At 38.5% G+C, this 24,483-nt stretch overlaps 1 protein-coding gene across 1 annotated transcript; it reads right to left on the bottom strand.

Annotated features, from left to right (window-relative positions):
- Positions 1 to 4,958: 4,958 nt before the first annotated feature.
- Positions 4,959 to 23,252, bottom strand: LOC144446849 (fibroblast growth factor 18-like). The gene is made up of 5 exons (XM_078136690.1): positions 23,227 to 23,252; positions 22,935 to 22,971; positions 21,457 to 21,658; positions 9,718 to 9,824; positions 4,959 to 5,550 (listed from the first exon to the last, which is right to left on the bottom strand). The coding sequence occupies exons 1-5, from the start codon at positions 23,250 to 23,252 to the stop codon at positions 5,236 to 5,238; spliced, it is 687 nt and encodes a 228-aa protein (XP_077992816.1). The 3' UTR covers positions 4,959 to 5,235.
- Positions 23,253 to 24,483: the final 1,231 nt, after the last annotated feature.

Below are 24,483 nucleotides of genomic sequence, written 5' to 3'. Positions count from 1 at the left end.
AAAACAGAATAGATCCCATCTATTTTGATAATCATAATTTACCATCTTCCTTAACTACTGTAACACAAAAGAGAACATATCCCATCTGCTTAGATAATCGCGGTTTATCATCCCTGGCCCCTTAACTACACAAAAACAGAACAGAATCCATGTACTTCAAGATCGTGGTTTAATATCCCCCTTAGGCTGGGGCAGAATTTCCGGTGGGGGGGGGGCGAAGAGAATGTTTTGGTCAAAGTTACCATTAGCATTTGGCCAGCCAGCCAGACAGCCAGTCAGTCAGTCAGACAGACAGACAGACAGACAGACAGACGGACGGACGGACGGACGGACAGACAGACAGACAGACAGACAGACAGACAACCTTTACAGTTGTTGATTAAGAGTATCATTGGAAATATCTTATGTAATCGTTTATTTCAAGAATGCCCCCCTGCCCCCTTCGCTCTCAAAACAAATCACCCCCCCCATGAACCCAAGAATTTTCGTAGCTCTCCCTCCGCTACACATATTTTAATGTGTAATTATACAGTAACCCCCCCCCCCCCCCCCTCCCCCCACTTCTGAGATGTACAGTATGGTATACATACATTAAACTAATAGCGGAAATCAACTTCAGCGTCCATACATAATTACAATGAGAGATTTCTTTACAAATAGATCCGGGCTTTGCAACAAATTTGGTCTCACATCTGGTTGTAACCTGTGGAGTGATGATGGGCGAATGGTTAAGGTTGTTGCACAGGCTATTTTTCATCCCTATAATTCTTTACTTAGTGGCCGGCTTGGAATGTTCGAGCCCCATCGATACCGTTTGTTTCTGAGTTGCTTAAGTCCTTGGGCAAGATTTGAACTATGACTGTGCCTCAGTCAACCCAGCTGTATAATTGTGGACCTGGTAGGATAGAGGTTGCATTGTGAATGCTTTAATCCCATGCGCTTATAAAGGCTGCAATGGATTGTATGCTCCCTAGGGAGTTGAGGAAGTATAAAGGGCCGTTGTGTCACTATAGATCCGAGCCAGGGGTAATAATTGTAAAGCGCTTTGAGCATCCAGACTGGGTGGGAAAGCACTATATAAAAACCAACTTTATTATTATTATTATTATACTTGGAGATACTTAGCCAGCAAAGTGGTAATGGTAAATGAAGTGAACAATTTCGCAAATATTCAAGGTAAACGATAATATTGTTCCTGAGGATTGAATTTTTAAAAAAAGCCTCCAGAGAGAGAGAGAGAGAGAGAGAGAGAGAGAGAGAGAGAGAGAGAGAGAGAGAGAGAGAGAGGGGGAGAGAGAGAGAGAGAGAGAGAGAGAGAGAGAGAGAGAGAGGGGGGGAGATATAGACAGACAGACAGACAGACAGACAGACAGACAGACAGACAGACAGACAGACAAAAGGCATACACAAATACATGTGCATGGTTGTCACCTACATCATCACTGAGTATAAGTTATAGAAGTTATTTACTTTGTAAACTACTGCTCCTGAGGTTTAATTTGGTTCAAACCATGAGCAGAATACTGTATTTCGCGCGCCCCTTCAGACCATCATAATTTTCATTTCCCCCCCCTTTGAACCCACAATTCTTTTCATGCCCCCCCAATTTCTCCGCAGCCCCCCTTGTAAATTCTGACTACAGCCTTAATTAGATAACAAGACAAACCCCATATACTTGATAATCGTGGTTTATCGTCCCCAGTCCCCAAATAACAACAGAATCCATGTACCTCAAGATCGTGGTTTAATATCCCCTTAATTAGATGAAAACAAGACAAACCCCATATACAACTGCTGACATCAGACTGTGGACGAACAGAACCTGTTACAAACAGGGAAAGTAAACAACTATAAACAACTATAAAACTTAGCACAGCATGTTGGAAGTACACAGACTTGTAGTATATTCCATCATTTGATGAGAACAGTTTTATGGCCATTTTACATATTAGCTCCCGTTCACAAACAAATTTCCAGTTCCCCTGGCATTTCCTTTATATGTAAAGAAACCATAAAACTGTCCTTATCAAACCATAGTGTGTGTAATACAAGTCTCTGCTGTTCCAACATGCTAAGCCAAGTGTTATTTAATCCAATTCAATAGTTTACTTTCTCTGTTTGTAACAGGTTCTGTTTGTTCACGGTCTGATGTCAACAGTTGTACTTGGATAATCGTGGTTTATCGTCCCCAGTCCCCAAATAACAGAACAGAATCCGTGTACCTCAAGATCGTGATTTAATATCCCCCTTAACTAGATGAAAACAAGACAAACCCCATATACTTGGATAATCGTGGTTTATTTAGCACCTTTATGGATTGCTTACACGTTATATTGAATCGACTCGAAAATACAAAGAAATAAACACAATACAATCGGCACAAAACAAATATAAACAAATTACAACACGAAATCGTACGGATCAAATACGTACAGACTTGCTGAGTCAGAACAATAACGGTAAATAAAATATCCGTTGTGTCCTTTTCTACGTAATACACGTATACTTGTGACTGGCTACACTTTTTTGTTGAGGTTTAATATTAGCCGGACATGTATTTAATATAATATTCATGCTCATGTATTAAAAACATCTGGAATGCTACTCTTGGGTCTGACGCAAACCCATGTTTGAGTAATTAATGCTTTTCTATTACAGATAAGATAGACTAATTTCAGTTTTACAGAAACTCATCAAAACACACTGTGCCGGAGTGTTTGAACTTGTCACGTGACATCAACTAGCCAATTGGGTGATTCATGTTTGGGTTCACTGCTGTGCACTTCAACTTTAGTCAAGGAATATACAAGCATTCATTGAAAGCCTAGTTTCAGATTTCAGATTCGGAATCTGGATTGGTGCAAGAGGATTTGATAAATTTGTTCTAAAGCTCAGATTACACCGCCATAATTATAGTAAATTTGCTATAACAGCATTGTGGCAATGTCGTATCATACAAAGGGCGTTTGCTATATAGACTACATTGGTTTTAATTTGAAAAAAAATTCTACTGTTTGACAGTCGTAGGCTAAAATTGCAATGATGTAAAATGTTTAATTTTTGGGATGTTCTGAGTTTCGTTAAAACTATATGATGTCCTACGACTTCCAATGAAATGCGTGGCTTTTTCCTTGAAACAAGTTAGCGTAAAAGTTGCGCTGATCAAAATCTTACAATGGCACAATGCAGTTTTCCCATTTCGTACAACGCTGTAAAATTAGAATTCTCTCCATGTCGGTGAGACGTTATCGACATTTAGCTGAATTTGTTTACATCTTGTATGTTGCCTTGGGACATGGTTCAGCTTACACTGTCGTTATTTATGAGAACGAATTCACACCTTCCATTAAATGTTAAAGGTGGAACGTCGTCCGCAAGCAAATCTCTGTCGACACTATTTTCATTCCATCTTAAATCCCAAAACTCAAACATTCCATTAAAACACACGATGAGGCGGTGTTTCATTTTGAATGGTTGCAAATGCCATGGTGCGCATGTGTACATTAATTGATCTGAGATGAGTCTGTAAGTAAAATCTGTGGCAAAGGAAGATACCATATTCTTGGCTCACGTTTCAATCTATCAGCTATCACCTGAGTAATCTTAATCAGAGTCGTTCAGAAACGAGAGAATTCCAGTCGTTGACAACATGCTGGCTTAATTGCATCTGACAGGCACAGTATGAGGTGAACAAAATGGCAGCTTTGGATAGTTTTCAAATAGAATTAATGCCCACCTTTGAGTTGTCGCTTTTCTTGACGACTGACATGCTTCATCTAAGTATACACATGTCATATGTGTTGTCAAAATACAGTCTTTACATCGAAGTATTTTCATGCTTAATTCACATAAATGTACAAGGTAATTTTGTTATACTCGCCATCTAAATACAACCCTGGTCCGAGAAATATAGAATTTAAAATACCAACTCTTATCTCTGAGAGCTAGGTATTGTTGTAAATTGGAAAACAAGTAACACGTTTCTAGACAGTGTCCCAACATAACAGAACCTACAAAATTGCTGTCTATATCTCTATTCAAGACACAGTCCTCATAACGAATATAATGTGTCTGGTTTGGTCACTTTACCAGTAGGCTAACGCCAAAATTCAAATAGTCCGATAGTGGCTTTTGTGATAGTGAAACATTAGTAAGACAAAGTCATGAAACTTTCACCTGTCGTTATTATTACAAATATTAAATGTAAAATTATATATATATATTAATTATATATATATATATATATATATATATATATATATATATATATATATATATATATATATATATATATTTATATATAACTCGGTGAGTATCAATCTGCTAAGACAGTGCTCTATACCGCAGTGGCAGAGCGTAATAGTTTATATATATATATATATATATATATATATATATATATATATATATATATATATATATATATATATATATATATATATATATATATATATATATTTATATATATATATATATATATATATATATATATATATATATATATATATATATATATATATATATATATATATATATATATATATATATATCGATCTACAGCAGCAAACAGAAGGGCTTCATAAACTTTCAGACCTGGATCTTTGTCATGACAGTGGTTGTTTTTTAAACAGTCTGGGTGCTCTTTTTTGCAGTTAAACTATTCAATTGAAAGGAAAGAAATGAGGGAAAACTATACAACAATGCTTATTATTAGTCGATTGGAAAAGTGACCAAATCAATACAATGGTATAGATAATAATACAACACATCCCGAATTCGGGAAAGTCGGTGTGGCATCTTTCAATACTTAAATACATATGGTACAAGTATTATACATGGCCAAATAAATAATAGAATATAAATATATAGAAAACTTCTCTGAAGTAAGTCTCTTCAACATTTGGCATATAAATTACACAGTTCAATATAAAAATATTCAAATCATAAATTTACACGGATTTTATCACATAATTGGGACGACTAGAGCTGACGCATGCCTACAAACAAGGGTGGTGGTATCGTGACGGTGCTGATCTTGAAGACATAGAAAAATCCAACTGCGCATGCTTGTCGAGTCAATCGACATGCGCAACTGCCGGTAATAACTAAGGATGTCCAACTTGCATCTTCCCGGTCCAATAATCCCGTCAACTCCTCTGTGAGTTTGGACAATGCGCCCTCACACTACTGTATTGCTACCATCTATAGATAAATCTCTACGTAAATCAGTAGGGGCTACCGTTTAGTATCTGCAAGTGTTGAACTATAAGTCTGTATCTTCATAAAATTATACTCCAAAATATTACGATGAAAGTTTTGATTTTGAACTATTTCAGATTGTTTCCTTTCGGCATCTTCAGGCACTTGCCTTTTCAAAAAATGCGAAGTTTTGTGTCCAGTCCTTACACGACGAGCATTCTTAGCTTCTCCGTCTTTTTTAAATGCAAGAATCCAATCTGGATGTGAGACAGACCTGAACTCTGTGAATTTATTCTCTGCAATTTGTTCTTTAAAAGTGCAACTGTACGTGTCGTCGTCCCGCCTTTTTCTCTGTTAAAAAATCAAAAGAGAAAACAACAATTAGAATTATGGTGTTAATACTTGCATTAGAAATTACTTTTAAGAAGTGTTGCGCAATCAGATCTGCGCATTTGTCACGCATTTCAAGCATATAGCGATGGGGCCATGGAAAAACGTGTATGCAGGCATGGTTACTTCGAGTTCATTAAAATGCATTGCTATGCAATAGGCAACAAGCCAAAAACTCGTGAACCTTAGTCAGAATTTGCCCAGTACACTTCTCCAGTCTATAAACGATTTTCTCCATAGATAAAAGGTTGCCACGGATCAAGAGAATACGATCATTTAGCAAGACAGATAGGTCACATGGGATTTGATTGAGAAGGCAAGATTCACGACCTGCTAAATGCCTTACAATAATTTACAGCAAAATATAGCTATGTACTTAGAAGATTTCGAAATGCTATGAGCGACAAACGTTTACGACCCGGGCACAATATATTAACACGTTTTTTTTCTTCCTGCGGTGCAAATGTCAGGTGTCACTTTTTGTAATGCAAAATTATTTCATAAGGTCCGACTTTTTTTGTTCTTTGACCTTGCAGTGGCGTGACTTCATCAACCGCTTCGAAGGATCAAAGTTGACAAGGGTATTTTTTCTTAACAGAATAATAATGTACTTTGAATCCTCAAGAGTTTAAGTATAATCGCCTGTAATTCCCTAAATAGAAATGGTGGTTGATAGGTCAACGGAACTATACATCTTTCTTGTTTCGACGATTTATCCCTTTCGGCAACGTTTGGCGATGGCAAGTGCTTCTTTGAGTAGCCATGGGATGTAGGTTAATGATACATTTAGTAAATGAGATCACATCTCTGTAACGCGCCTTGAGTATATCATTGACACATATTGCAGACGACCGTCAGGAGCATTGACACGTCTGACTGTTGGCATTGCCTTTACAAGATATATCGTTGCTGTGAGTGACTAATTACCATAGCTAGCTAAATTGTCACCTTTATTTTATAGTTATGCGTATACGACCCAGCGTTCTGGCTGGAAGACAATCTTTACGACTTGGGAAATAGAGCGAACAATTCAATAAAGTTAGGCTTTCAAAAAAAAACAGAAAGAAAAAGCACCCTATCATCACTACAAAGCACCAAATTGTTTTACATTACATTACGCCATACTATACGAATGTGTTTAAGGGTAGATAATCATAAATCATTTGGTGAAAACTTCTTAGAGGATATCAACATGTTTTATTTCCAATTATCGAATTTTTAAAGGGGGTGTTGTTTGTATTCATGTTAAGCTATACCCCCTCCAATCTTGTGGTTTCATGTTATAGTAAGGATATAATATTTGACCACTTTCTTATGACCATGTAAACCACTCAAACGCGACATATTTGGACATTAGTAACTATTTAGGCAGTCGTGTAGTATAACTTGTGACGTCACTTGACTTCATGGTTTCCCTCAGGTTATCATTTTATTGTGAACACTTCTTTCGAAAACAAGTTTTTGTTACGGTTTTCTTTTTTGCACAGGGCTTGTAGTTTGTTGGAAACTTGCTAAACTAGACAATGAACTGTTGCACCAAAATAATACGACCACTTATTTTGACAGTCTCGACGGTGTTGATCAACTTTTCCACAGGAATGAAGCCGATGAAAAGAGAAAAAATGGATGAAGACGGGTTAATATCACGGTATCCGGCTTCAAATCCATACTATGGAAGAGAAGACAAAGAAGTGCGGGGAAGATGCATCACCCCTGATGTTTTTTTTAGACATTAGACAATCCCATTCACCTGGGGCAGTGTCCGGGATAAAATCTGCTAGAGGACAGCGTCCTTGCAATTTCGTTGGTGGCCCATACAGCTGAAGTGAAAACAATTCAACTAAAGGTGTTTGCCAAATTCCGTTTTGTTGTTGTAGTTAGTTCAACAGATAATAACTGTATAGTGTCGGTACTCAAACAAAACGAGATGGTGACAATTTTGTGTTAATACGGAGGGGTGCGACTAAACACTGACCCACTCTTGCAGATCGGTATTCTATTGAACCAGGCACACATTTCTCCCTCTTATGCGTGTGATATGTTTTGAAATTTTAAGGGTATGGGTGATGGTACGTAGACGTGTGTTGGCCATGTGGCTGAATAACGTGGAAGCTTTATACAGCATTATCATACACATTATTTATCTTGACAGTGCTGTTAATTTATATTGATGCACGCATGCCTGAATGAATACACCTTGAAAAGAAGTATTCGTTCTTTCAACCCGCACACACTTCGTGATGCACTTCGTCTCATGAGTTACTAAATATCATACACGCCCTCCAAACCGAATGGAGACTGAGAGGCGGTTGTCTTAGCAACAACACCAACTTCTTTAGCTCAGGTACTTGTTTGGAATGTGAACTATAAATGACCTGTGTGACAATTTTCAAAGAAATCTATGGTAACTGTAAAAGCTTGCTTTGTAAGCCTAAGGTTACAACAATTCTATTCTAATTGTCCTTTGAAAGTTGAAAATAAATCCTTCGCGATTAATTCCTTTGTAGAACTTTGATAGCAGACGCTGTATCTCTCATTAATCATTCGGTGACAGTAATTTTACATGTCACATAAAAGACTTCTTAGTCCTGTGAGGTAACGTTAAACTTTGGGAATTTGAGGTAATTTCAGGTATAATATATATCATTTTATTTCAGATACCACGCCCTCAATTATCAAAAAGATAGTATACACACTATAGAATCAGAAATTTGGGGTTAAAGTCAATCCACAGGGAAGTGAAATACCCGAAACGTTATACGAGTGTGTTGTTTTGAGCAACTTAATGAGAAGACAATGGTTTCTAAATCGGTTGATTGACTAATTGGTCAATTATGTTAATTTTACAGTACAAAATGCCTGCTAAAAATTGAATCCGGCAAGCCGATTATATGCGTTGCTTTGTCTGCTCCTAGACACTTGAGTGAACATGGCCTGTCATGTTCCAAATGTAGCATATGTGTCGTTAACGAGTGTGTATCTTTGAACGTATTTTTAACGCAGTTACTACCAATTTATGATAATTTAGCTTAAGACATTACCCTAGTCGACCAACGATAATAGTCAAAAATTGGTTGCTCTTTTCACACCATTTTTATATTGTCCTAGTATTGTTCCTAAAAGGACAGACATCACATAAAGGAATTCATGTAGAGAGTTGTATTTCCATACCTCCAATTTACTGTATTTTTTCAGAGGTGACATGGATGTCAAGCTAATAAAAGGACCCCCTACTGGTCGAAGTACAGAACATTTCTGACCGACTTCAGATGCAACTACATTATCACAAAAATGGTCTTTTGTGGGTTGACTCATGTCAGTCAATCAAATCAACAAGAACGAAAAAAATGAAACACTGAGCTATTTGAAGGTGATCGCAGTAGAGAGGAGACTTGAGGCATATATAATAAACTGTTCCGATTTGGTATGGTGTATTTGTTATGGAGAGGATACGATAATCCCCCGCTTTGAAAGCTGTGCTGTGCCTAGGGAATAAACTCACTCCTATTGTTAACCGCAGCTAGCGTGTCCACAAACAAGAACTATCCGTTGCGATGGTGCAATGAAATTATTCTCGGTACTCTTGTGGTGATTGTTTGTACGTTGACAGCGTGTCGAATTGTTCCGAAGGAATCTCACTTTTTTGGCGGCGACGTTTTCCAACCGCGACTAGTGTTTGCAGAGTAACCTTTGCTTAGGTTACTGGCTTTGTGGGAGTTTAAAAACGTTGGCATTATTCCTTGACCTCAAAGACTTGAATTGTGTATTGCAAACCAGACCTGCTTACAATTAAATAAATACTTCATTCCACATAAACAAACAGAAATCACACAAATAGCAAAGCAAATAAATACGCTTCAAACTGTATGTTCACGCTGTCGCTTGTGGTCACTGGTTGTCAATACGAATTATATTTCAATACAAACGAGTATTGCGAAAATACTGAAATATTACGTCTTCTAGAATAATATTTCTAACCAAAAATAAATAATTTTGTGTACAGAAGTTGTGACATTGTGTTGTTGGTTTATTACCCGGTATCTAGTTACTTATGTATCTCATAAAAAGTATTTACATTGATTGGAATGATGAAAGGGACAATAAACATGATAAACAAGTTATACTTACTCTGCCTACAACTTTTCCTTTGGGACTCAGACACAAATAAAAACCACTTTCGTTTCCTCGTATTGTGATTTGACTTTCCAAATTATCTCCTTGTAATATTAACCTAGCTGTTTGAGAGAAAAAAGGAAAGAAATAACAAGAAGTTACTTAATTGAGAAGTAATTGTGCATTGGCCACGAGTGTGACAATGTGATCTATTGCAAGGATATGTCCAAGGGCAAACGACATCACAATAACAAGTGTTTTAATAAGTTTCCGTACATTCCGATCGAAGTTTTTCATTTATTTCACACGTTCATGCCACAATAGGAGCCAATGGTAGATTGAACCACTTGTGTTTGAACGGTCAAAATGGGTCAAAGGTCACGTTGGGTTAAGGGGCAAACTGTAGAGGAGCTCCATATGAAATGAATTAATTAGATATGTATTTAAGCGTTAATCGGAAGGATGTCTAAGCAATTATTAATGCTTTAATTACTACATAAAATTCGCAACTCTCTTTCGTCTAGAATGATCTGTCGTTTGTCTAGATGTTAGAATCTTCCATAAAAGTGACATACAGTAGTTATATTGTGATCCATATAGTGTTACAAAATGAATGTCAAATATCATGAAAATAATTTCAAAAAATGGTTCAGCAAAATGGCTTTCTTTCATAACGGCAGTTTTATGACAACCCTACATTCTTTACTCAGGGCTTTCCTGCACGAGAGATTGTTCACTTATTGGCAGGCTTTCAATTTCATTCTCAAAATAATCATGTGAATAGTGCTCAGTGTTAAGAACTAAATATATCATTTTAAGTAGGGAAAAGCATGGCGAAGAACAAGAAGGGGATGAGGTGGATGTAATGGAGGAGGGAAGGAGGAGGAGGAGGAGGAGGAGGAGGAGGAGGAGGTGGTGGTGGTGGTGGTGGTGGTGGTGGTGGTGGTGGTGGTGGTGGTGGTGGTGGTGGTGGTGGTGGTGGTGGTGGTCATCGTTATCACCATCACCATCACCATCACCATCATCATCATCATCATCATCATCCCATGGTGTCGAGGCGCAAAGTTATGGTGATGGAAACGAAACAGGACGGTGATAGGTAGGACAATGAGTGAAAGTGACGAAGGGTGATGTCGTATAGGTTTGCTAGAGGCTAATATTCTTCGAATCCAATGGCTCAACATATAACATAGTTATTTGGCTTTACTGTGGTTAGTGGTAGGTATAGACTCTCTTTGTCTTCCTACGGAAACATTATATATAAGAGCATTGCTGTGCTCCCAGTCACTTTTTATTTACTTGTGAAGTTTCACGCCATACTCTCAGTGTTTCATTTATAGCGTGTACAAACCACTTGAGTTCCTTCATTGTGTGCATCCATTTGGTGCGCTTGTAAGACATAAAATACATGACACATTCCCATTGACGGAAGAATTTCGTCGCACCTACATACCGATGCCGATCAACTATTCATAAGGTCGTAAGACCGTCTAAAGAGCTTTCGGGATCCTTGCCAAGTGGTCTAAGTCTGGTCACCTTGCTTGTTACAGTATTCTTTCCCTTTCCCCTTCGGGAGATGGATTTACTCTCTATACTATTACAAATGCTGTTGATTTATTCCCACACTTGAAGTTTTCGAATTAAAATTAAAGTGATAATAACACGCATAACTTCGCGAGGCGAAATTCTTTCTTGGTTGTCTTTGGGGTGGCCTGATCCCGTGTGGTATTATTGTTTGCGGCGCTGTGGGATAGTCACTGGTATATCAATACAAGTACCTGGATGCCAATGATTAAAAATGACTCCAGGAATCATGTAGTAGAAAAATGACCAACCACACCAGGTGCGTCACCATAACAAATATGACATGGTCAAATGTACAAAATGTTTAGAATTACCAACACGATTTTCTACGGGAAAGCTTGCTTCTTGGACACTCGAAACCCCCCCCCCCCCCCATAATTTGTTTTTGTCAATATAGTGACTTGGTGCAATGTGGTGACTTCGTGAGATTCAACATTTAATTGACGGCTACGGCCATTTTAGGTCACTGGATCGGGATAGACTTGAAGAAAACACTATAATTCTGTGTTGCTATGAGCAAGGGAGTGGTCGAAATGTACTGAAACCTGAACAGACTACGGAATGCGCATCCCCCAGTGCACTCTTTCTAACTATCGTATTGATGTTTGGCGTTACCAAGCAACGGTGTCACCGAATACCTCGTATCCTTCACCACTTGGTCATTGACAAGTTATGTCGGTTTATGCTGGGGTAACTGTCTTTTCAAGTGTATCTGCGCTCCTTTTCAACTTTTTCTTGCAGACAGAAAACTCAATTAAATCATTATTAATCGCGGGGCTAACACCCGCTACCACTCATCAAGTTACTTTCACAACAACATGTTGTATGCGTGTTAATTTTTTTTTTACTTTTACTCATCGAAGCACGGTTCGTGTTCTCCCTGACGGACAATATTCCCTGCTGTGATTCGTGTTGTAGTATAGAGATCCATCGAACTTATGTGCGTGCTCTTCCATTTATTTTGATGGACCTCATGCTTACTAAGTTCATACTGGTCTTTAAAGTTGACAAAAAAATGTATAAACCATGGTGAAAACTAGAGACAGTCGGATGCGTGAGATTGGATTTAAGATAACGAACTCTGACAAAATTTATCATCAGTAGCACATAAAATATCAGAATAAACACAAAAACGTGGAAGAAGGTATGTTTTCCTTCGACAAATAACAGTAAAAATAGAAGTATCGGGTTCCAAAGTGTCAAAATGTGATGAAGACGTTATGCGGAAGAATTACATTTCAAGGAACCATGTTTCAATACACATCATTTGGTGCATAACAATTGAAGCACCAACGAACACTAGCCAACACAATCCAACCGACAAAACAACGACCAGAAATCAACCCTGGCTTGCAACAAGAAACGTTGATTTTGTATTCGTAGTCTACAGAAGAAAGAAACACATTTCAACGACAGTCCACTCATCGGTTTGTAGGATACACTCACGTCAATACTATGCACGTGGTCGGCATAATTAATAAATAATGAAGTCCATGGGTCCGGAACCCTGAAGATTTCAACACTCTGAGAGCACTTCCTGCACTGGTTTGAATTTATCAAATTACAGTACACCCAGTTTAAAAATTAACTGGCTGTTAGTAATATGGAATGATCGTGAAATCTTAATCCCCCCCCCCCCACACACACACACCTTAACCTTGGAGTTTCGGGATTTTCTCAGTTTAGTGCGTGCTAAATAGCACTAATATAGTCCGGCAAATACAAGGACAGACATATAATTATTATAGATATTATGTTTACGAAATAGACATTGGAGAGGGTATATGGTTTATAGGACTGACTCAAGTGTTCTTCCCTATTGTTCCAAGACTCCAAGACTCCAGACATTTTAATACAAACGTTGGCCATCCCAAGTCATTTTATTAGATTTCTCATGATGAGAGCTTTAGAAAAGACAGACTACTTGTTGGAGAAATTCGAACAAACAAACTAACAAACGCATGTTCTTCAATTGCCAACATTGCTTTGGCTATTGTAATCAAGACAATGGGTTTAAATTAAGTGGCCCGCTCCCGATGGCATATTAAGACATCACAACAAATATATTCATTTCCTACAACCTGCACATTTCACGGTTAAAGAAATCCTTTACGAAGCAATATTTTTTCTTGTTATTGTAACAAGTAGACACGACTTCTTGGTGGTCGATTTCAATGACTAAAGGGGATACCCGTTTCTATGTTTTATTAAGGTTAGATCGACTAACTTCAATTTGTATTCTAAGAGTAAATGTATTAAACTACGCACGACCCTATTTGCGTTCAGTTGAAGACTTTCATGTTTTCTGAAACAGTCGATTATTTGAAATTAATTCTGCGGAAACATTAAACTAATATAGTTGTCTGCCCACGCATAGACCTTCTCGTTGATCATTTAAAATATTCATAAAAGCAAACTTTAAATTGCAATATTATTATGGGGCCATGATGTCAGACACGCTGACTTTAATTTCATATTTCCGTAGTCTGTTTAATTTTGAAATTTATCCTCGCCGAGACTAGGTGTCGATGAAATACGCCAAATATGACCGTGTTAGTTTTAAGGTATGGTGCAAAAGACCAAAAGATTACGCACTGCCCGTCATACCGTGTCCATTTCATCATTTTCTTTTATTTTTGGAGACTTTTGGTCTCTGAAACTGACACATTTTGACAAACTAGTGTAGTGATTTGGCGCGCTTATCCTGCATGTCTCAGCTAGATTCACTGCTTCCCCAGTCTGCAATTCTTAGCCGATAGACTAATTGTCTCAGAAACTGATCCGTGTCGTCCATAAATTCATATTGATAGTTTGCTAATTCTCTACACGGTCTAATGAAAATTCCTCCCACGTGCAACTTTGCGGTTCGACCTAAAACGGTGGGTCTAAATAAATGTCCTATTTGTGCAATTAATTTCACCCGTGCAACGTGACGAAATTGCATCGCAAAACATTCCGCATGTACCGTCTAAAAGCTTTTCAGCGTGTTTGGCGAAGACACCATTTAATTACTCGAGATTTACACTGCTAACAAAAAGTCGAGATTTTACTGAGAAAATATCGACATTACGACTCCGACGATTCATTTAACGTCATCTGATTACGTCAATCTGGGTGCAATTTAATCTTGTCTTTCTTAAACGTCATACGACGTCTTCCTAATTCACATGATAGATACTACTCGCCACCATTATTTCAATTAGTCTAATTTGATAGTATCGTGAATGACAGCCTTCCTTAACACATTTAACGCGTTTATCTGCCACAGTAGCCACGTTTCCTTTTTGCCACTATTAGTTCTAATGACCCGGTGTTAAGCATTTCATTTTTCTCACTTGTGTATGATGTTGGTAATTAGTTCTATTGCGTGTTGGCGGAGTCTTCTCATCGTGACCTGTTTGCTCGCTGGTTGGCACCACGACATGGAAGTTAGCTATCGGTTTGACGACTCTTGTATTAATTGGCAGTATGCTCGGCAGACATTTTCATCATGACCTATCTGCTCACTGGTTGGCACCACGACATGAAAGTTAGCTATCGGTTTCTCGACTGGTGCAATAATTGGCAGTATCTTTGACTCACTGGTAGACAGTTTCATCAAAAGATATAATTTGTCTATTAAAGTTTAATAGTAGCAATTTTAAATTAGTAGTCGCAAACAACTGACAAGTTTTTTACTCTCAGACTGAATATTTCACGATGTGAAATCACAAACATGGATTGTAGAATATTGACGGAGATTTGCCTTTAGTTAGTTGGTTTACTTTTAATTAGTTAATCTGTAATTTCAATGCGTAAGCATCATTTACAAAATGTCTGGAACGGTGGATGACTTTCTTACAATAAAATAACACTTTCTTACAATGAAAATGATAAATTATCCGAGTAAGTGTAAACATTCTAACAATTTGTACGAATCTTGAGAGTTAACCACGGTTTCTGTTTACGTTGTCCACATACTAAGTATCTACCAAATTTATAGTTTTACCAAATTGTTGCACTTATGATGCTTATGCAAATACATGCCTATGGAGCATTTTAACGTGTTTATATATATATATATATATATATATATATATATATATATATATATATATATATATATATATATATATATATATATATATATATATTATGAAAACATAGTTTCTGTGACCGAAGTCATATCTACCTGCCTAATTACAAATATATAAGTATGTCGCATTGGTACGCACATGTATGTATTAGGTTAACCGGCGTGAACTTTAACCTCTGGATAAACTAGGTACACGAACTAGTACATAAGCTAAATTGGTTTAAAAGCATATAACTGAACTACATGTACCCCTGCTGTTCTAGTATGAACAAGTCTCGAGAGTCGTTCAACTTAGAAGTCGTTGGATGTATCATGACTTTTGCCTATTCTTTCTTGAAAACAATCTTTCTCTAAAAGTAGAACCGAAGCTGCTTGTACAGTGACTGCTTTCAAAATGAATGATCCAAAAGTTTTGGTTTTTTAAATATTTTAAGCCTACACCATAGACCATTTACCAAGTTGGTGGCGGGTCTATGCCTATACCAGATCCTTTGTGATATATATAAAATAAATAATTTATGTTTTATGGCAGTTAAAAGCTTGGAAAAGTTTACATACGTATTAACAACGATAGATTTGAAGACTGGTATATCTACAGTTTCGTTACTCGAAGTATTTTTCTTTTCTCCGACGCCCTGATTGTGTGTGTACTGCTGCCGTAAAGAGGGCTGCACGTTTTACGACAATGGTGTACCTGTAAGTTGACGCAGTCACCAATGTATTGGAAATCACATTACCAAATTCTCAAAATGCTCGGCGTTCTCGTCAACGTACTTTGCCCCAATCAGAAGTTTGAGGAATTTGTGTCCCCGGGTTGGTCGCCCGAATTCATAGCAAATTTATTCCTGTGTGTTTTTCTCACAGGGTTTACATTCCTATTAAGGCCTTTCTATTTTTACCCTGAACTTATATTGAACTAGGCAAGGTGTGACCGACCATCTAAGGCTCGATGCCGATATGTTTTGTATGACTTTAGTCTCGGGAAGTCAAATAAAGATATCCGGATCCAGGACGAACTCGTAACGCTTACACAACTTCTCCTGTAAAAATATCCGAACATTTATTGATTTCAATTTATTTCCTTTGTGGTTTTAGGTAAATAGTTTAAAAGCTTATCTCGGTTTTCAAGTGCAGGCCAACAGGGTTTACGATTGAGAATCACTGAAGTAAAGAATTATGGGTAAACCAATTTCTCAGTAAATGCGCTTTGTCGCCAGGAAGAGCCGTGACGTTCCATCCATCACAATGCTGATCGTCTGCCAGTAAAGGAGAGGTCGGGGAATTACGGCTTATAATTTTAAAGAAGTGGGGAGACAAACCTAAATCTCCATGCAGACGTCTTGGATGTGGTAATTAAAAGCAAAAGGAAACCGAAAGCTAAAAATTACACAATGTAGTCGAATTGCCTTCCTACAAAATAATACAACAGACAAGTACTCACTAGGGCTACCTGCATTCTGAAAAATTATGGCGGGTATTTCGCTAAGACATTTTGGGAATTTAGTCGCTACATTTTGGAATGTGATCAGAAATAATTGTATACTGAATTTACTACATTGAAATTGTGGTGAGTTGTTGCGTTAACTTGGGTAGTGGTGGTCATAAATTAACGTGTTTACGTCAGACTGTACCATCATCATCTCTGTCAATAAGAAAAGCCGAAAATAAAGTAAAGTTGTTCCGTGTTGGTGTGGATCAATGCGTTACGTTATATCTTCACTGAACTATCTGTCAGGGGTAGCTTTTGTACCGAAATCTCGCGATTTATCCGGAACGTGACATCAAACGTGACAGTACGTTTATGTGACGAAAATATGTTGTACACAACGGGGGTGGCCTAGGTACTTTCGGAAAAGGATTTTCTTTCAGACGTGTTTTATTGCGCACGAATGATGAAAATTCATGACAAACGGAAATTCGACTTCAATCGACACATTTTCTCACCATTGACTATTTGACAACGTGTATTTGTACAACTTTCCTGTTTCGAAGAGTTATTTATACACACCTAATACTTGGTGTTTGTTAAAATATCTCAGGTGTTTTTCCTGTTCATATGTGGCTCTGACAACCCCTCGGGCCATGACACTCGTAAAACCGCCTCAATGCCTGTAAAAAGGTATGGTACATTGTACGAACTTTCACCTCCAGACATACATTGAAAAACATCGCTGCCGTGACATGAGTGGGCTCTTTCATGTGTAGCGGGAAATTTAATACCCATTTCAAACGTAACGGCAGCTACTGACGGGCTTATTCGGTCAACGCCGGGTCTATTTCACCACTGATAAATACTCAAGTGTCAGGAGCTTTCCTTCTCAATCGGTTAGTAACTATCCATGGCGTTCTATTACCTATCCACAGCTGTAAGATTCTTTGTCTGCTCGATTTTCAGCCCATTTTAGGCAGACAAGAGGTTCATTCAAGCGGCAGTACGATCTTTTGCTCCCTGTGATAAACGCACATTTTATATTTGCGTAAGACCAGTAGCTTCATTATTCGAGTAATATGGGTAGCTTTCCATACCCCACTGTAGTTTATTTATCTTCTGTTAATAGTCTATCCTTCGTCCTTCTCCAGTCACATTCAAGCCAATCAGTTAACACGTACACACCAGTTAACAAATGAGTTCAAGATTTAGCAAGTTTGGGAAGTGTCAAATAAATCCCCAAGTGAGTTAGACGTGACATATTTGTCTCCCTCCTAAAACTCTCAATCTTCTTCCCAAGCAACAGTTTTTCAGCTTGATTTCACAAGTGAAAGGGGTTTCTTAAGAAAGATTCATTAAAGAGATCAAGAGCTTAATTCTGCCTTATTGGTAGATTTGGAGTCCCTCTTTTATTATGACGAACTTTACTTTCTCTATGTTTATATTAGGGATTAGTGACTGCGGTGTGCCTAATGATACACTATGTACGAGTGTTACACTTTTTACTTTTTTTTCACTGGTGAGCTCGAGCTGGAGGCGATCGACAATACGAAGTAGAAACCTGAGTTCAAAGAGTTAAGCATGCTGGTGCGTTGCTGAGACATCCCCATCGACCCCCCTCTGTGTGCGACTTGTACAAAATATTTCTTGTTGTATTGACTTTGGGGCTGTCCTTATTATGGCTATTTTTGTCACCTATGACTGGTTCCTTAGACCAAACATAGTTGTTATTACGCCTTCGAAGAAGAAGAAACTCCCTCTTCTCTCTCCCTTTCAGTGTTCGGTTTGGGTGGCCTCAATATTTTACGCAAAACAAGGCTTCCACCCTAACAGGATGACAATTGCCTGAACAATATGAAAGAAAACGAAACGTCTTAATCATTCTCTCAACCATCAATTTCGAACTATTTAAAGGGAGGTTCCGTGACGTCATAATGAGTGGTGTCATAAGAGTTCAACCATGCATTGCTAGGGAAGGCTTCGACCACACAGTTGGCCAGCCAATGAGGCTAATCAATTTTACCAGTCAAAAGAGGTTGGAAAACATAGCTTTGTCATGTAGAAAAGTTACAAATTTAGCTAGATTTAACGATTGGTGCCACAAAAGACACATTAGAAACCGAGAGAAACGACCTCCAGTGTGTGGTCTTTAGTTTGTCACTTTCAACAGAAAGAACGGCAGTAAAAGTCAATTGTTTTCAAAATGTTGGGAAGAGCTTCAATAGCTTTGCCAGCTGGAGCTATTGTGGAGTGAAAGACTCTCGTGGCAAATCATTGACTTTCAGACGGCACATGACCAGCCTTTAGCAAGATTGACACTGCAATTTCTAGCTATTCTCTAGCTTTGTGGAGTTTGTTTGGAAGAGACAGTGAGATGAATAAAAGTCTGCAAACTACGGTGGTTAAGGGTGGTGAGTGGGAAGAACTGGCTTCAGGGCGAGTAACAGTCATTTACAAGTCGGACTCTAGCCCCCTCTCGTCTCTTTTATGTCTTTTCCTATTACGTCTCAAACAAAGTAAAAACCAATACAGCGTCGTAGTCAATGCAGAATTAATCAAGTACTAGTACTCAAACAAACTAAATACAGTGCGTCTTGTCAGCTACTTGAAAATGTACATACGATCATGTGATGCTTTTCTTCGATCGATTGGATGAAATAAGGGGTTAGAAGTGAGATCCTATAGAGTTAGTATGATCATTTGTGTTTTAAAGCTGCTGTGCACACATATTGTAGGTTTATTGCCTTGTCTTAACTACTTAAGGATGTCCTTCAAAGTAAACATTTACTCGGCAGAGTAGACCAATTGTATTTAAACCATGAAGGTGGGGCACTATTGGTGTTTTAAAGACAGTGTTATCTTTTGCTATCTGCTTTGTCTGCCCATCTTTACAGGTTTACTTCCGGGGTATACTAGGTTTATCTCTGCATCTTCTTTGACTCTTTGAAATGTCTAAAGGTTACTATTATACCGTTTTCTGTGTTTAACTTAAAATAAAACGCCTAACAACAGTAGAAAGGGTTTTTATTTTGAAATGGTAATGTTGGCATCTATGAAGAAAGGGTTCTTGAACCCTCCCTTACTTAGTAGAGTATTTTTTTCACTCCGTCTAGCAACTGTGTTTGCATACATCTCGTTTACAATTATTTTCTTACGGGGTTGGTGTTATTTGCGGTCTACGGATTTCCCTCAAATACTGACTATGGTTACGATAGGGTAGCTACATGACTCGGTATTGAATTGTCCAGCCTGTTTACTTGTTTTCACTCACCCGTGCGATTGTCTCATTGCTTAGCCCTTCTCTTATTGCAAACAACTAAAGCCGCGAGTTTACCTAAAGCTCACGTACTATTGCTAACTTTAATACTAACGACGTCACGCTGTTTTGCCATGTTTTATAACACGATAATCATACAAATCTTAATAGTATATAAAATATCGTAAGAGTAAAGACGGCACAGGAAAGGTTAACGAGTTCTCGAGTCCCTCTCAACTTCAATACTTGGAGAGAAAGATAAATTGAGCAACGTTGCCGCACAGTTTCTACCTGGTACGATGTCATTGTTTAAATCGTATTGCCCCTCTCTACTCTAAAGCTGTGTTTGCGGTCAAATAACTTACTAAAGAAATACCACGAAGGTAGTAAATGAATGGGGTGGCATTTCACGAAGGGTGAACAAGAAGATCATTTGTGGACGTCCCAACTATCACAGCCTGGAGCAGGGCCAATATTGGTATGTGTGCGAATAAAACTCCCGCTATTTAACCCGCACTCGGATACACAATTGCTTTAGAAAGCGCTCCATAAACGACATTCTTTGAGTCGAAAGCAAGAAAAAGGCTACATATAACATATTATCATTACCAGACTGAGAAGCTCATGCCTCGGTCACGTTTTAGATGTTATTGTGACGTCATATATAAAATTTACATCATAAGTCAGCATTTATGACCACTGAATAAGCTCATGGTGCCTATACTTAGTGTCAATGATAACTGGGAATCAAAATTCACTTGTGTGAGATGGCAAGGGTCGTTCTTGAAAGCTGCACACTTTAAACTGCTTCTGGCCATACGAGATTAAATGTCTACTAGTGAATACGTCCCATTAGACCCAAGATGAGCACTTCTGCGTATCTACAATGGTGGAAATGCCATCACAGCGGGTAGAATAAATTGGAAAACACCCATTCGTCAAATTGGGGACACCTATCTACTCAAATTAGACATCACTTAGCCCCAAGACGACCCCAATTCTATAAAATGCTTTGGTTCGAGTCAAACACTTGTATTGTCTCAAGACTGCTACTTTTTGTGCCTTCTGACAATGTTATTTTTTCTCTTTTTTCTATCCGACCTAAGGTGTTTCCTCGACAGGTTCAAGTCGTGCTTCGTTTCACTCTCCCCAAAAGAAAAACACCGCGGCCACTTTAAAAGCCCTGCATCATTGCTAAAGTTTATGACAAGCTGCGATTGAACACAATGCCATGAATTGCCGCACTTCAAGAGCCTTAGGCTCCTGTCAACGGATAGTCTAGCCTCTTTTACTTACTGCATGTCTTTTAAGGTTCCGGACCAAACTACCAATTTGACATATTTTTCTTCCGTTCACCTTTCCATTGGAAATTACACAATAATAATAACAATAAGTACATTGCCCACGTACCGTAAACGTCTCCGTTTTCCCCACGAGCGTCTACATTTTTCCCGTAAATCCGTATATGTTTGCCGCTAGCTTTGGAATATAACTGACTGATGCGTACGACAGGTATACTCAGTGGGTCGTGCTTCCCCATCTGTTCATTAACTAGTCCACTAACGTGCTCGTCAAAATCTTTCAAATCTGACAGATCTAATTGTATTGATTCCTGAAACGAAAAAAAAAAACATTTAGAGTTGAATAGAATATGGTCATTATTCTGATGGTGATACCTTTCAGTGCATTTTTTTTGTTTTCAGATCATTTCAACGGATAATATCGCTGTCCTTGAGGCCTATTACTAAAATGTACCCATTGTTAAGTAAGGTTGTCCAAGTTGGTGTACTAGTTTTCATACCACTCTTTAGCGCACGTTTTTTTCTTTAGATTGAAGTCTTCGAGCACCTATGGTTTTCAGTGAGCCTCTTTACTTTCTCATTGATATGTCGTCCACCTTGCTTCTAACGTCAGGTGTGTTAGTGCATTCAAAACACCATGATATATTAACATGTTACAGTGACATGAAAGACTATGGGGTGAGACGGTAGTGAAAAACGAAGGTCAGCTAAAAACATCAAACACGGTTGTCAGCAAGACTTCTGTTGTTTTAGGACATAACAGGTCAAATAGACGCTGTTTGCAAAGAATGTAATCGAACTTTTGCTGTACGTCACAGTGACGGTTTTCGACCCCTTTTGCGATCGATTAACAAGTTGTGCACTATTGTTTTAAATCGAAGCTGCGCTGCAGGGTTTCCCCAGGAATGAGATGTCTTTTCAAAATTGTCGAGGACTATTGGTCCAAAGAGCCCGATTTACTTGAGCGAATCGAGGGATCAAAAGTTGAAATAAATAGACATGTCGGACAAATAAATATCTGGTCTCTATTCACACTCTGAAACTTAGAGGTCTATTGTTTGGTTTTGACGGCTGTTCTCTCAAGAAAGAAGGGGAAAGTTTCAGTTTGTATTTCTGTTTGGTGGCATTGGCGACAAACCATGCGTTACTCAGATATCTTGCTCAAGTACTGGCCCCTCTGCTTTTATCTAATACCCGGGGAGGGATTCGACTTCAATGGACTTCAAATAATACAGACTTTGCAACTCCACAATCAATCACAGAATACAAGTATTTTGCTATTGATTAACTCACCTTGGTCGATTGTGAAACCTTATAGCTTCCAATATCATAAACTCTTTAAAAGAACCGATTGACTCGAGAGGATATATTATGCCGAGTTGGCCAGTAAAAATAATAGTAACGAATCTGAGAACTAGCAACAAGTAAAGTGTAATTAGTTTTTGGCTTGGTGCCACTTAAACTTCTGTAACTTACGACAGACCATACTACAGTATATGCGACAATAAGCCGCCTGCACTTAACCGAGTCAAAAGTGAGAAATGGAGACTTGTTGTATTGGTAAAAATGAATACTAGTGGTACATACCTGTATTTGCCAGCAGCAGAAAAGTACATGGAAAAGCCTGCATCGAAAGATACAAAATGGAGAAAGAAAGAACGAAATTAGTTGTATGTAGTCTCAACTGATGTTAAGCTTAATTCTTAAATTACTGTTATGGTGTATATCCAACCACTTCGCTCAATTACTCCGAATTCACGTGTAACATGTCTCCGATTAAGTTGTATGAAAGCTGAAGGGAGCCTTGGGAATGGATAGCAGACAGTGCACGGTGACACGATGATCACCGCTACTCGAATACACAGGTGGATGTACCTACAATGTATAGCACCGGTGGGGTAACATAATGGACTCCAGCGTCCGGATAGGTAGTCCTATATATATGAGGAAACCATAAGACGCCACCGATCAGTGTACTCTCTCCACGCTGGTTGTTCGACTGTCCTCAGTAGTACTAGTAGCCGTAGATGTGAAATCAGCGACGAACGAGCGTATGTGTGCAGAGAGCTAGCATGTACAAACAGCGTAGATAATAGGGCCAATATTTGCATATGTGATGTTCAATGACAGTCATACAGTTTGAAGTGGTACACTCGATAAATCATCCTCTTCTCACAAAAGCAAACCCGACCTCTCAGTCCGTCGAAAAATTCACAGAATTGCGATGGAAAATCCTATATGTACACTCACTAATACACTCCAATTACCCGGGTGCCAATCTTAAAAGCTTTTCAGTTCGGTATTTTTTTTAAATCCTAAAGATGTGACTTCCCAACACCAGCGCTTTATGCATGAGTGCTGCCTCTTAGCGGAACCAAACTAGCTATGAGGAGTGACTGGGCTACTACGTGTTTATCTGGTCAGGGGAGTGCAAAGCAAGGCGCTTTTAAGACTTCTTTTCAAATCGAAATGGGGGAGTCCAGACAACGATTTTAAAGTCGTTCTGCGGAACAATCAAAGTGCCGATGGGTGGGACCTTCCATCCAATTGGCACCTGTATTCATGTTAATTAGCTTGATTGACTCGACTAAGGGTTCATCAACATGCTGCGAAGTTATCGTTCCAGCACTGGTTTCACCTGGTAATTGACTCCATTTCGCGATAATTTACAGGAGAATACATACCAATTGTTGGCCGTTTTGGTAAAGCGGCCAATATTATCAACTCCAATGCCGATAGCACCAATTAAGGCCAAATAGCTTCCCGGTGAGAGCTAGAGGGAGCCATAACGGACTGTAATTATCACCAACTTGCACATTTATTAAGTAGCTTTAGGTCCAGGTACATAGCAAAGTGTGTGCTCCCTAACAGCAGGCATGCAAATAAACACACCATCTAATAGCTACTGTATACGCATTCGATCCGCTCGGCACGGGCTAGGTGTAACGGAGGACAAAATACAGAACAAATCGCAAAACATCCAGAATCCTAGGTAATTGAAATAAGGAGATCACACGGAACTGTCAACAAGATGGCATATCTTTTAGTCAGTCACGCCACCACGCTGTGAGGTACATAATACTATTTGTTCGTTTATATTAACTGTATAACTATACAAGGTAACTAGAGGTGCAAC

This window comes from Glandiceps talaboti, chromosome 15 (assembly GCF_964340395.1).
Source record: "Glandiceps talaboti chromosome 15, keGlaTala1.1, whole genome shotgun sequence".
Classification (NCBI taxonomy): domain Eukaryota; kingdom Metazoa; phylum Hemichordata; class Enteropneusta; family Spengelidae; genus Glandiceps; species Glandiceps talaboti.
The sequence above is the reverse complement of the archived record's forward strand: the minus strand, read 5'-3'. Positions and strand labels throughout refer to the sequence as shown.

What these genes read in the sequence shown, in the direction of transcription:
- LOC144446849 (XM_078136690.1), bottom strand. Translation starts at nt 23,252, where the DNA reads ATGTTACCCCACCGGTGCTATACATT. An exon ending in CCCCACCGGTGCTATACATT is followed by an intron (nt 22,972 to 23,226) that starts GTAGGTACATCC and finishes CTTTCGATGCAG; the next exon opens with GCTTTTCCATGTACTTTTCT. An exon ending in TCTGCTGCTGGCAAATACAG is followed by an intron (nt 21,659 to 22,934) that starts GTATGTACCACT and finishes TTTTCGTTTCAG; the next exon opens with GAATCAATACAATTAGATCT.